The 15,241-nt window shown below is 37.4% G+C and overlaps 1 protein-coding gene across 4 annotated transcripts in view; it reads right to left on the bottom strand.

Moving 5' to 3' along the window:
- The window catches only part of MTMR8 (myotubularin related protein 8), a 233,709-nt gene that overhangs the window by 175,547 nt on the left and 42,921 nt on the right, over window positions 1–15,241 (bottom strand). For 2 of the 4 annotated variants that reach the window (XM_059050986.2, XM_067023270.1), the window contains exon 2: window positions 1,333–1,455. The exons of 1 other annotated variant lie outside the window; for it this stretch is intronic. In XM_059050986.2, coding sequence (XP_058906969.1) covers window positions 1,333–1,455 — 123 coding nt within the window. The remainder of the gene's footprint in view (window positions 1–1,332; window positions 1,456–15,241) is intronic. One more of the 4 variants, XM_067023272.1, reaches the window with a different exon arrangement.

The following is a 15,241-nucleotide window of genomic DNA, read 5'->3' as shown; positions in this document are numbered from 1 at the left end:
CATAAGTTCTCCCTTCCCAATCTAGTCCATTAGGTTTGAAATAATACCCAGTAGAAACAAATCTGGAGACGTGTGCTGTCCGTAAATGCAGGTACAAAGGGGAAAGGCTCATGGCACAGTACTAAAGAACTGGTTCCCAAACTGTTAGAAATGGAAGAGTCCTTACTATTTATATAATCTAACAACCTCATTTTACATATGAGGAAACTGAAGCCCACAGAGCAAGAGTCACTTACCCAAGGTCATATAGCCAGTTAGTGCACAACTGAGTCTAGCTAGAACCAACTCTCCTGATTCCTCTTTTCTCATTCCTTTCATCATACCAAAGTGAACAAGATACAATGTCATATGGGGAAAGCTCATGGTGTTTTTAAAAAGGAAGTATTAAAACACGTCTTTCAAATGTATATTCTGTTTAATTCATTTTATACTTATATAATCATATCTATCATGTGTCAAACACCATTTTAAGCATTTACAACGTTAACTTTTTAATTCCATAACCAGGTATTATTTCCTCTATTTTAGAGATGAGGGAAGTGAGCCTCAGAGAAGTTAAATAACTTGCCCAAGGTTACAAAAGTAGTAAATATTGAAGCTGGGATTTCACCTTGAGCAGGCTGGCTCTAGAGTCTGTGATCTTAATCACTATGCTATGCCATATACCAGAAGCATGTTTTACTTGTTATAAAGGGCTAAGCATAAGTCTGGCTAATGATTAAGATTAAATGGTCCTACTTTAGGATGAGGTAGGCATAAAGTAACATTAGCAGTGCTAAACTAATTTACACAACATTGTTTAAAGGTATAACACACACACACACACACACACACACACACACACACACACACACACATCACCCTGTCTTAGGTCAGAGTGTTGGTCTAAATTATTGATACCCAAAATGTAGTTCATGAGCCACCAGCATCACCTGAGAGCTCTTTAGAAATTTAAAATCTGAGGCCTGAGATTCTGCATTTTTAACAAGCTCCCAGGTGATACAGATGTTCTTGGTTTTGGGACCACATTTTATGGGTAGCAAGGCTTTAAATTACTTTGGGATGCTTACCAAGTAAGCTCAGAAAATAAGCAGAGGCTACTTTAACTAAAAATATTGAGGAAAAGTCCCATGTAGCTTAAGATGACTATAGTCAACAACTTGAGGGACAAGAAATCATATGATTCAATCTCTGAAACCCCCCCCCACCAGAATAGATCCTTTGAAGAAAAGGTTTTACAGCAATTTAACTGTTAACTGAAATTTAACCATGTTAGAAAGCATGTATACACAACTCTTCCAGACCCTTTGATATTTCTTCTAGTGAACATACCCATGTCTCTTTTCGGGCTGCACCAGAAGCCTCCACATAGATCAGGTGGGTTGCAGTAAGATATAGACTCCCATTAGCTGGTTTCTTACCTATATAACGATCCAGTAATTTCACGTTTTCTACCTGTTATATGAGGGGGGAGAAAAATACTGATTAAGTTATCAACTCACCACCTGTGATTAAAGTGGTGTAATTCAAAGCAAGATAAATGCTGTTAATTTGCTATAAAACTTCTTTGAGGCTTTCTAGGTCCTGTCAAAGTGGCAAACCGCTATGATCTGTGTTTCCTTTTCCTAAATCAGCCCTGAAGAAACTATAAAAGTGAGAGGGAAATGTAGATTCTAAGAAGGATTAAAATTCTAGATGATGTTACTATGGTGGGGTAGATGTGTGTGGAAGATAATAAATAGGACATAAGAGCCTGCTGAGGTACTAATCTTGTTAGAGGGAAGTGGCAGTTATTGTACGTGGAAAAATAAATAGGTGTAAATAACGTGAGATTAGATCTTAAGTTAAAGGGCAAGAAAATAGAGTATATAACTTTCTAAAAAGCAGGAGAAAACTTGATCTATCCAGTGGAAAGCAGAAAAGAAAAAAATGCAAACAAAAACCCCAAAAAGAGTACCATAAATGGAAAGTATAAAATTAAATGCCAGAAATAAGTCCCAATATAAAAGAAATAACAAATGTACACAAATTAAACTTACCAGTTAAAAGACAGACTTACAGACTGAATTAAAACAAATACTCAACAATATTCAGTCTAGAAGATATATACCTAAAATAGAGATGTAAATAAGTTGAAAATAAAAAGATAGAAAAGATATACTAGACAAATATGAACAAAGCCTGAGTAGATTTAATATCTGACAAAATAGAATCAAGAGACAAAGAACAACAGGACAAGAAGATATATTGATCATAAATATATATGCATCTTACAAGACAGTTTCAAAATACATCTTGCTTGATATACTTGCTTGTAGCAGAACTGCAGAGAGAAAAGAAACACTTGGATACTTTAACACTTTAGTTAGGAATTGATAGATCAAGGATACGAAAATAAAAAACAAAAATGAATAGAGATACAGTATACTTGCACAGTACAACTACAAAGTTCAAGATATTAGATATACAGAGAACTCTATATCCAACAAATAAAGAACATAAAGTCTTTCAAGACAACTAATATAACATTTCTAAAAAGACATCATGATAATGGCTGTAAAGGAAGCCTCAATAAATTCTAAAGGTTCAATATCACACAGTCTACATTCTCCAACCATGACACAATGACATTACATTAATAACAAAATAATAGGCAAAGTTAGCATATGTTGGGAAACAAAATAGCATATTATTAAATTAACCTTGGGTTAAAGGGAAATCATAAATAAAATTAATAAATATTTAGAAGTGAATAATAATAAAAACACAACAAATGAAAATTTGTGGGGCACAGCTAAAGCAGAACTAAGAAGGAAATGCATACCTTTAAGTACACTTATCATTAAAGAAGAAACGTTGATAAACTAGTTAAGCATTCAATGCAATGAAGAAAGCAAAAGAACAGAGAAACAAGGAAGACAAAGGACAGAAATTAAGAAGAGAATTGCCCCTCCACATACACACACACCAAAAAAACCAACAGAAAAGATGAACAAAACTAGAATTTAATACTTTAAAATGGTTAATAGATCTTTTTTAATAGATATTTTAAAATTAATTTTTATTGGAATATGGTTGCTTTACAATGTTGTGTTAGCCTCCACTGCATAACAAAATGAATCAACCATACACATACAGATATCCCCTCCCTTTTGGACTTCTCTCCCATTTAGGTAGAGTTTCCTGTGCTATAGAGTATGTTCCCAACAGTTGTCTATTTTATACATAGTATCAATAATGTATATGTGTCAATCCCAGTCTCCCAATTCCTCCTACCACACCCCTTTCCCCCGTGGGATCCATACATCTGTTCTCTACATCTGCGTCTCTATTTCTGCTTTGCAAATAAGATCATCTATACCATTTTTCTAGATTCCACATATATGCATTATTATATGATATTTGCTTTTCTCTTTCTGACTTACCTCACTCTGCATTACACTCTCTAGGTCCATCCACGTCTCTACAAATGACCCAATTTCATTCCTAAAGGTTAATAGATCTTTGACAAGACTGATCAGGAAAAAAAGGGAAAAGAGGCAAATACACAAACTACAGAATGAAAAAGGGAAGACAATGTAACAAATTTCTTTAAATGATAGTATTATGAAAAATATGCTAATAAATTGAAAAACCTACATGAAGTGAAAAAATTCCAAGGAAGATACCTCAGGATGACTTATTAGTGAATTCTACCAAACTTCCAAGAAACAGACTACCTTATCCGATTGATTCCAGTTATTAGAAAAAGAATGACAGTCTATTTTATGTATGAAGCTAGTGTAATCTTGATTCTAAAACCAAACAGACAACTATAAGAAATGAAAATTTATACCCATTTCATTTAAGAAATGTAAATGCAAAAAATCCAAATAAAAATTATTTAGTGAATCAACAGTATATTTTAAAACATACATTTGATCAAGTAAATTTAACTCAAGAAAGCAAAGATAGCTCAACATTGAAAAACTTCAATGGAAAACATCACATTAACGATTAAAAGAGAAAAATCAAATGCTTTATCTCAATTAATAGAGAAAAATACTTTTAAGTTCACTTCTACTTATGATAGCTCTTAGTGAATTAGGAACTGAAGTAAACATCCTTAACTTGGTAAAGATTATATATCAAGAGCCTACAAAGAATGTCATGTATAATGGAGAAACTAAATGCATTAATTTAAAATGACAAAAAAGACAAACTGGACCCATCTATCACTGCTACTCTTCTAGATATCCTAGCCAATAAAATAAGAAAAAAGAGGGGGAAAATTAAGACATGAAAGGGTTGGAAATGAAGTGCTATATCTGGCACAATTTACTGGGAAGATAATTTTACCAATAAAAAGATAATAGAAGATCTTCTACCAAGAAAAAAACAAAAGAATCAACAAACTATTAGAACTTAAATCAGAGGAATTCAGCAAGGTTGCAAGATAAAATATCAACCTACAAAAATCAAGTGTTTCTCTAAACCAGCAATAACCATTAAGAAAATACCATTCACAGTTGCAACAAATTCCATGCTGAATCCAGGAATTAGCTTAACCAAGCATATATGAGACTTTTACATTAAAAACTTTAAAACTCTAATAAGAAAACTGAAGACAACTTAAAGAAATGAAGAGACATCCATGCTCTTGCATGGGACAACTTAATTTTGTAAAGTTGGCAATTATCCCCCAAATTAATCTATAAATTTAATGCAACTACAATTAAATTTCACAGTGGATTTTCCACAAATGTATTCTAAATTTAAGTAGAAGACTATACCCCATAAGTAGCTAAATAAATCTTAAAAGAGAACAGTGAAGAAGGGAAGATTTTCTCTACTAGATATGAAGACATACCCAAAGCCATGGGGTAAAAAAAAAAAAAAGCCTGAATTACTAATGCAAGAACAGACAAATAGACCACTGATAAAGGACCATAGCTCAAAGACAGACTCGGGTATGAATGGGTGCTTCATATAGGATAAATGTGGCACTACAAATTATGAACAAAAGAGTACTTACTAAATCTGTTGGGGAAACTGTATGAATACATGGAGAAAAATAAAACTAGATCCCTGTAACACCATATACAAAAGTGGAATCTAGATATATCTATATGTAAGAAGTAAAACTATAAAATTACTAGAAAAAATGCAAAACACCTTGGGTCTAGAGACCGGAAAAGACTTCAAAACTTAATAAAAGAAAGGAAGAAAATATATTAAATGTCTGAAACTAACAAGAGATTACTAGGGAGGAACCAAGATGGCAGAGTAGGACGTGCTCTCACTCCCACTTGCGAGAACACCAAAATCACAACTAGCTGCTGGATAATCATTGACAGGAAGACACTGGAACTCACTGAAAAAGATACCCCACATCCAAAAACAAAGAAGAAGGCACATGAGACAGAAGGAGGGGTGCAATCACAGTAAAATCAAATGGCATAACTGGTGGGCGGGTGACTCACAGACTGGAGAACACTTATACCACAGAAGTCCACCCACTGGAGTGAAGGTTCTGAGCCCCACATCAGGCTCCCCACCCTGGAGGTCCAGCAATGGGAGGAGGAATGCCTAGAGAATAAGACTTTGAAGTCACAGGACTTCGACAGGACTGGGGGAAACAGAGACTCCACTCTTGGAGGGCACATGAAAAGTAGTGTGTACATCGGGATGCAGGGGAAGGAGCAGTGACCCCAGGGGAGACTGAAACAGACTTACATGCTAGTGATGGAAGGTCTCCTGCAGAGGCAGGGGGTGGCTGTGGCTCACTGTGGGGACAAGGACACTGGCAGCAGAAGTTCTGGGAAGTACTCCTTGGCGTGAGCCCTCCCAGAGTCCACCATTAGCCCCACCAAAGAGCCCAGGTAGGCTCCAGTGTTGCCTTGCCTCAGGCCAAATGACCAACAGGGAGGAAACCCAGCCCCACCCATCAGCAGTCAACCAGATTAAAGTTTTACTGAGCTCTGCTCACCAGAGCAACAGTCAGCTCTACCCACCACCAGTCCCTCCCATCAGGAAACTTGCACAAGCCTCTTAGATAGCCTCATCCACCAGAGGGAAGAAAGCAGAAGGAAGAACTACAATCCTGCAGCCTGTGGAACAAAAACCACATTCACAGAAAGACAGACAAGATGAAAAGACAGATAGCTATGTACTAGATGAAGGAACAAGATAAAACCCCAGAAAAACAACTAAATGAATTGAAGATGGGCAATCTTCCAGAAAAAGAATTCAGAACAATGATAGTGAAGGTGATCCAGGACCTCAGAAAAAGAATGGAGGCAAAGATCAAGAAGATGCAAGAAATGTTTAACAAAGACCTAGAATGAAAGAACATGAATGTAAGAATGAAAGAACAAACAAACAGAGATGAACAATACAATAACTGAAATGAAAACAACGCTAGAAGGAATCAATAGCAGAAAAACTGAGGCAGAAGAAGGGATAAGTGACACGGAACACAGAATGGTGAAATTCACTGCAGTGAAACAGAATAAAGAAAAAAGAATGAAAATAAATGAAGACAGCTTAAGAGACCTCTGGAATAACATTAAATGCAACAACATTCACATTATAGGGGTGCCAGAAGGAGAAGAGAGAGAGAAAGGACCCAAGAAAATATTTGGAAGAGATTATAGCTGAAAAGTTCCCTAACATAGGAAAGGAAATAGCCACCCAAGTCGAGGAAGCGCAGAGAGTCCCATACAGGGTAAACCCAAGGAGAAACACACAGAGAAACATACTAATCAAATTCACAGAAATTAAAGACAAAGAAAAATTATTGAAAGTAGCAAGGGAAAAACAACAAATAACATATAAGGGAACTCTCATAAGGTTAACAGTTGATTTCTCAGCAGAAACTCTACAAGTCAGAAGGGAGAGGCATCATATACTTAAAGTGATGAAAAGTAAGGACCTACAACCAAGATTACTCTACCTGGCAAGGATCTCATTCAGATTTGATGGAGAAATCAAAAGCTTTACAGACAAACAAAAGAGAAGAGAATTCAGCACCACCAAACCAGCTCAGCAACAAATGCTACAGGAACTTCTCTAAGTGGGAAACACAAGAGAAGAAAACGACTTACAAAAACAAACCCAAAACAATTAAGAAAATGGTCATAGGAACATACATATCAATAATTACCTCAAACGTGAATGGATTAAATGCTCCAACCAAAACACACAGGCTTGCTGAATGGATACAAAAACAAGACCCATCAATATGCTGTCTACAAGAGACCCACTTGATATCTAGGTACACATACAGACTGAAAGTGAGGAAGTGGAAAAAGGTATTCCATGCAAATTGAAATCAAAATAAAGCTGGAGTAGCAATACTAATATCAGATAAAATAGACTTTAAAATAAAGAATATTACAAGAGACAAGGAAGCACACTACATAATGATAAAGGGATCAATCCAAGAAGAAGATATAACAATTATAAATATATATGCACCCATAATAGGGGCACTCAATACATAAGGCAACTCCTAAAAGCTATAAAAGAGGAAATCGACAATAACACAATACTACTGGGATACTATAACACCTCACTTAAACCACTGAACACATCATCGAAAATGAAAATAAATAAGGGAACAGAAACTTTAAATGACACAACAGAACAGATAGATTGAATTGATATTTATAGGACATTCCATCCAAAAACAGCTGATTACACTTTGTTCTCAAGAGCACACAGAACATTCTCCAGGATAGATCAAATCATGGGTCACAAATCAAGCCACAGTAAATTTCAGAGTACTGAAATCATATCAAGCATCTTTTCTGACCACAATGCTATGAGATTAGAAATGAATTACAGGGAAAAAACAAAAAAAAACCCACAAACACATGGAGGCTAAACAGTATGTTACTAAATAACCAAGAGATCACTGAAGAAATCAAAGAGGAAGTCAAAAAATACCTGAAGATAAATGACAATGAAAACACGCTGATCCAAGACCTATGGGATGCAGCAAAAGCAGTTTGAAGAGGCAGGTTTAAACCTATACAAGCCTAACACAAGAAACAAGAAAAATCTCAAATAAACAACCTACCCTTACACCTAAAGGAACCAGAAAAAGAAGAACAAACAAAACCCAAAGTTAGCAGAAGGAAAGAAATCATAAAGATGAGAGCAGAAATAAATGAAATAGAAACAAAGAAAACAATAGCAAAGATCAATAAAACTAAAAGCTGTTTCTTTGAGAAAATAAACAAAATTGATAAACCATTAGCCAGACTCATCAAGAAAAAGAGGGAGAGGACTCAAATCAATAACATTAGAAATGAAAAAGGAGAAGTTACAAAAGACACCGCAGAAATACAAAGCATCCTAAAAGACTACTACAAGCAACTCTATGCCAATAAAATGGACAACCTGGAAGAAATGGACAAATTCTTAGAAAGTTATAACTTTCTAAGACTGAACTAGGAACATATAGAAAATATGAACAGAACAATCAAAAGCCATGCAATTGAAACTGTGATTAAAAAACTTCCAACGAACAAAAGTCCAGGACCAGATGGCTTCACAGGTGAATTCTATCAAACATTTAGAGACGAGCTAACAACCATCTTTCTCAAACTCTTCCAAAAAACTGCAGAGGCAGACACACTCCCAAACTCATTCTACGAGGCCACCTTCACCCTGATACCAAAACCAGACAAAGATACTACAAAAAAAGAAAATTAAAGACCAATATCACTGATGAATATAGACGCAAAAATCCTAAACAAAATACTAGCAAACAGAATCCAACAACACATTAAAAGGATCATACGCCATGATCACATGGGATTTATCCCAGGGATGCAAGGATTCTTCAATATACGTAAATCAATCAGTGTGATAAACCATACTAACAAACTGAAGAATAAAAACCATATGATCATCTCAATAGATGCAAAAAAAGCTTCTGACAAAATAAAACACCCATTTATGATAAAAACACTACAGTAAGTGGGCATAGAGGGAATCTACCTCAACATAATAAAGGCCATATATGACAAACCCACAGCAAACATCATTCACAATGGTGAAAAACTGAAAGCATTTCCTCTAAGATTAGGAACTAGACAAGGATGTCCACTCTCAGCACTATTATTCAACAAGGTTGTGGAAGTCCTAGCCATGGCAATCAGAGAAGAAAAAGAAATAAAAGGAATACAAATGGGAAAAGAAGTAATAAAACTGTCACTGTTTGCAGATGACATGATACTATACATAGATAATCCTAAGGATGCTACCAGAAAACTACTAGAGCTAATCAATGAATTCGGTAAAGTTGCAGGATACAAAATTAATGCACAGAAATCTCTTGAATTCCTATACACTAATGATGACAAACCTGAAAGGGAAATTAAGGAAACACTCCCATTTACCACTGCAACAAAAAGAATAAAATACCTAGGAATAAACCTACCTATGGAGACAAAAGAATAGTATGCAGAAAACTATAAGACACTGATGAAAGAAATTAAAGATGATACCAACAGATGGAGAGATATATCATGTTCTTGGATTGGAGGAATCAATATTGTGAAAATGACTATACTACCCAAAGCAATCTACAGATTCAATGCAATTCCTATCAAATTACCAATGGCATTTTTTATGGAACTGGAACAAAAAATCTTAAAATTTGTATGGAGACACAAAAGACCCTGAATAGCCAAAGCAGTGTTGAGGGAAAAAAACGGAGCTGGAGGAAGCAGACTCCCTGACTTCAGAATATACTACAAAGCTACATTAAACAGGATAATATGGTACTGCAACAAAAACAGAAACATAGATCAAGATAGAAAGCCCAGAGATAAACCCATGCACCTATGGTCAACTAATCTATGACAAAGGAGGCAAAGATATACAATGGAGAAAAGACAGTCTCTTCAATAAGTGGTGCTGGGAAAACAGGACAGCTACATGTAAAATAATGAAATTAGAACACTCCTTAACACCATACACAAAAATAAACTCAAAATGGATTAAACACCTAAATGTAAGGCCAGGCACTATCAAACTCTTAGAGGAAAACATAGGCAGAACACTCTATGACATAAATCACAGCAAGATACTTTTTGACCCACCTCCTAGAGAAATAGAAATAAAAATAAATATAAACAAATGGGACCTAATGAAACTTAAAAGCTTTTGCACAGCAAAGGAAACCATAAGCAAGACAAAAAGACAACCTTCAGAGTGGGAGAAAATATTTCCAAATGAAGCAACTGACAAAGGATTAATCTCCAAAATTTACAAGCAGCTCATGCAGTACAGTATCAAAAAAAACAACCCAATCCAAAAATGGGGAGAAGACCGAAATAAACATTTCTCCAAAGAAGATATACAGATTGCCAACAAACACATGAAAGAATGCTCAACATCATTAATCATTAGAGAAGTGCAAATCAAAACTACAATGAGATATCATCTCACACCGGTCAGAACGGACATCATCAAAAAATCTAGAAACAATAAATGCTGGAGAGGGTGTGGAGAAAAGGGAACCCTCCTGCACTGTTGGTGGGAATGTAAATTGATACAGCTACTATGGAGAACAGTATGGCGGTTGCTTAAAAAATTAAAAATAGAACTACTATATGATCCAGCAATCCCACTACTGGGCATATACCCTGAGAAAACCATAATTCAAAAAGAGTCATGTACCAAAATGTTCACTGCAGCTCTGTTTACAATAGCCAGGAGATGGAAGCAACCTAAGTGTCTATCAACAGATGAATGGATAAAGAAAATATGGCACAGGGCTTCCCTGGTGGCGCAGTGATTTAGAGTCCGCCTGTTGATGCAGGGAACATGGGTTCGTGCCCCGGTCAAGGAAGATCCCACATGCCACGGAGTGGCTGGGCCCATGAGCCATGGCCACTGAGTCTGCGTGTCCAGAGCCTGTGCTCTGCAATGGGAGAAGCCACAATAGTGAGAGGCCCGCGTACCGCAAAAAAAAAAAAAAAAGAAAAGAAAATGTGGCACATATATATACAATGGAATATTACTCAGCCATAAAAAGAAACGAAATTGAATTATTTGTAGTGAGGTGGATGGACTTAGAGTCTGTCATACAGCGGGAAGTAAATCAGAAAGAAAAAGAAATACCATATGCTAACACACATATGTGGATTTTAAAAAGTGGTCATGAAGGACCTAGGGGCAAGACGGGAAGAAAGACACAGACCTAATAGAGAATGGACTTGAGCATACGGGGAGGAGGAAGGGTAAGCTGGGACAACGTGAGAGAGTGGCATGGACGTATATACACTACCAAACTTAAAACAGATAGCTACTGGGAAGCAGCCGCATAGCACAGGGAGATCAGCTCAGTGCTTTGTGACCACCTAGAGGCATGGGATAGGGAGGGTTGGAGGGAGGGAGATGCAAGAGGGAAGAGATATGGGAACATATGTATATGTGTAACTGAGTCACTTTGTTATAAAGCAGAAATTAACACACCATTGTAAAGCAATTATATTCCAATAAAGATATTTTTTAAAAGGACATATTCAAATATAAATATAACATTAATCACATTAGAATGCTTGCATATAATAAGGAAGGGAAACAGAATAAAAGGGGGCTAAATAAATAGGTACAGGCATACCTTGTTTAAATGTGTTTCATTTTATTGCTCTTTGCAGATATTTAGTTTTATACACATTGAAGGTTTGTGGCAAACCTGTGTCAAACAATTGTATCTATGCCATGTTTCCAAAAGGATTTGCTCGTTTCGTGTCTCTGTGACATATTTTGCTAATTCTCACAATGTTTCAAACATTTCATTATTATTATATTTGTTATGGTGATGTGTAATCAGTGATCTTTGATTCTTCTATCATAACTGTTTGTAGATGACATTAACCGTGCCCATACAAGACAGTGAACTCAATCAATAAACGTTGTCTGTGTTCTCAGTACTCCACCAACAGCCATTCCCCTTCTCTCTCTCTCTCCTTGGGGCCTCCCTATTCCCTGAGACATAACAGTATTGAAAATAGGCCAATTAACAACACTACAATGTCTTCTAGTGTTCAGGTAAAAGGAGGAGAATCATGTCTCTCAGTTTAAGTCAAAAACCAGAAATGATTAAGATCAGTAAGGAAGGTAGATCTTCAAGATGGTGAAGTAGTAAGACTTGGAGATCACCTTCCCCCCACAAATACATCTACATATGGAACAACTCCTATAGAACACCTACTGAACGCTGGCAGAAGACCTCAGACTTCCCAAAAGGCAAGAAACTCCCCATGTACCAAGGTAGGACAAAAGAAGAAAGAAAAAACAGAGACAAAAGCATAGTGACAGAACCTGCACCACAGGAAGGGAGCTGTAAAGGAGGAAAAGTTTCCCCACACTAGGAAGCCCCTTCACTGGGAGAGACGAGGGTGGGGGTGGGGGGGTGGGAAGGTTCAGAGCCACAGAGGAAAATGCAGCAGTAGGGATGCAGAGGGCAAAGTGGAGAGGTTCTCACACAGAGGATCGGTGCCAACCAGCACTCACCAGCCTGAGAGGCTTGTCTGCTTACCCACTGGGATGGGTGGGAGATGGGAGCTGAGGCTCCAGCTTTGGAGTTCAGATCCCAGGGAGAGGACTGAGTTTGGCTGTGTGAAGACAGCCTGAAGGGGGCTAGTGCACCACAGCTAACAGGGAGGGAGTACAGGAAAAGGTCTGGAACTGCCTAAGAGGCAAGAGACCATTGTTTGGGGGTGTGCGGGGAGAGGGGATTCAGAGCACCGCCTCAATGAGCTCCAGAGACGGACATGAGCCATAACTATCAGCGCAGACAGAAAGATGGGTATGAAACGATAAGGTTGCTGCTGCAGCCACCAAGAAGCCTGTGTGCAAGGACAGGTCACAATACACACCTCCCCTCCCAGGAGCCTGAGCAGCCTGCCACTGCCAGGGTCCTGTGTTCCAAGGAAAACTTCCCCGGGAGAACAAACGGCATGCCTCAGGCTGCTGCAATGTCACATCGGCCTCTGTTGCCAAAGGCTCACCCTGCATTATATATGCCTTCCTCCCCCCAGCCTGAGTGAGCCAGAGACCCCTAATCAGCTACTACTTTACCCCTGTCCAGTCTGAATGAAGAACAGACGCCCTCAGGACGACCTACACACAGAGGCAGGGCCAAATCCAAAGCTGAACCCCAGGAGCTGTGGGAAAAAAAACAGGACAAAGGGAAATTTCTCCCAGCAGCCGATTAAATCTGCACAATCAACTTGATGTACCCTGCATCTGTGGAATACCTGAATAGACAATCAAACCAAAATTGAGGCGGTGGATTTTGGGAGCAACTGTAGACTTGGGGTATGCTTCCTGCATCTAATTTGTTTATGGTTTTATGTTTACCTTAGTTTAGTATTTAGAATATATTATCATTGGTGGATTTGTTTTTTGGTTTGGGTGTTCTCTTCTTTCTCTCTTTATTTTTCTTTTCTTATTAATTTTTAAAATTTTTAATAATTTATTTTTTATTTTAATAACTTTATTTTATTTACTTTTTCTTTCTTTTTTTCTTCCTTTTCTTCTGAGCCGTGTGGATGACAGGATCTTGGTGCTCCGGCTGGGTTTCAGACCTGTGCCTCTGAGGTGGGAGACCCAAGTTCAGGACATTGATCAACCAGAGACCTCCCAGCTCCACGTAATATCAAATGGTGAAAGGTCTCCCAGATAGCTTGATCTCAACAATAAGACCCAGTTCCTCTCAATAACTGGCAAGCATCAGTGCTTGACACCAGATTCCAACAACTAGCAAGATAGGAACACAACACCACCCATTAGCAGAGAGGCTGCGTAAAATCATAATAAGATAGCAGACACCAAAAAACAAACCACCAAATGCAGTCTTTCCCACCAGAAAGAGAAGATCCAGCCTAATTCACCAGAAAACAGGCACGAGTCCCCTTCACCAGGAAGCCTACACAACCCACTGAACCAACCTTAACCACTGGGGGCACACACCAAAAAATATGGGAACTACGAGCCTGCAGCCTGAGGAAAGGAGACACCAAATACAGTTAAGTTAAGGAAAATGAGAAGACAGACAAACACACAGCAGATGAAGGAGCAAGGTAAAAACCCACCAGACCAAAGAAATGAAGAGGAAATAGGCAGTCTACCTGAAAAAGAATTCAGAGTAATGATAGTAAAGGTGATCCAAAATCTTGGAAATAGATTGGAGAAAATACAAGAAACGTTTAACAAGGACCTATAAGAACTAAAGAGCAAAGAAACAATGATGAACAACACAATAAATGAAATTAGAAATTCTCTAAAAGGAATCAACAGCAGTATAACTGAGGCAAAGAATGGATAAGTGACCTGGAAGATAATAGTGGAAATAACTACCTCAGAGCAGAAAAAGAATAAAAAGAATAAAAAGAATTGAGAAGAGTCTCAGACCCCTATGGTACAATATTAAATGCACCAACAGTGGAATGATAAGGATACAGAGAAGAAGAAGAGAAGAAGAAAGGGACTGAGAAAATATTTGAAGAGATTATAGTTGAAAACTTCCCCAATATGGGAAAGGAAATAGTCAATCAAGTCCAGGAGGCACAGATAGCCCCACACAGGACAAATCCAAGGAGAAACACGCCAAGACACATATTAATCAAACTATCGAAAATTAAATACAAAGAAAACATATTAAAAGCAGCAAGGGAAAAACAAAAAATAACATACAAGGAAATCCCCATAAGGTTAATAGCTGATCTTTCACCAGAAACACTGCAAGCCAGAAGGCAGTGGCAGGACATACTTAAGGTGTTAAAGGGAAAAACCTACAACCAAGATTACTCTACCCAGCAAGGATCTGGTTCACATTCTATGGAGAAATTAAAATCTTTACAGACAAGCAAAAGTTAAGCTAATTCAACACCACCAAACCACCTTTACAACAAATCCTAAAGGAGCTTCTCTAGGCAGGAAACACAAGAGAAGGAAAAGACCTAAAACAACAAACTGAAAACAATTAAGAAAATGGTAATAGGAACATACATATCGATAAATACCTTAAAAGTAAATGGATTAAATGCTCCTACCAAAAGGCAGAGACTGGCTTAATGGATACGAAAACAAGATCCATATATATGCTGTCAACAAGAGAACCATTTCAGACCTAGGGACACATATAGACTGGACATGAGGGTATGGAAAAAGATATTACATGTAAATGAAAATCAAAAGAAACCTGGAGTAGCAATTCTCATAACAGACAAAATAA

Source organism: Kogia breviceps, chromosome X (genome assembly GCF_026419965.1).
Source record: "Kogia breviceps isolate mKogBre1 chromosome X, mKogBre1 haplotype 1, whole genome shotgun sequence".
NCBI lineage: Eukaryota > Metazoa > Chordata > Mammalia > Artiodactyla > Physeteridae > Kogia > Kogia breviceps.
The sequence above is the reverse complement of the archived record's forward strand: the minus strand, read 5'-3'. Positions and strand labels throughout refer to the sequence as shown.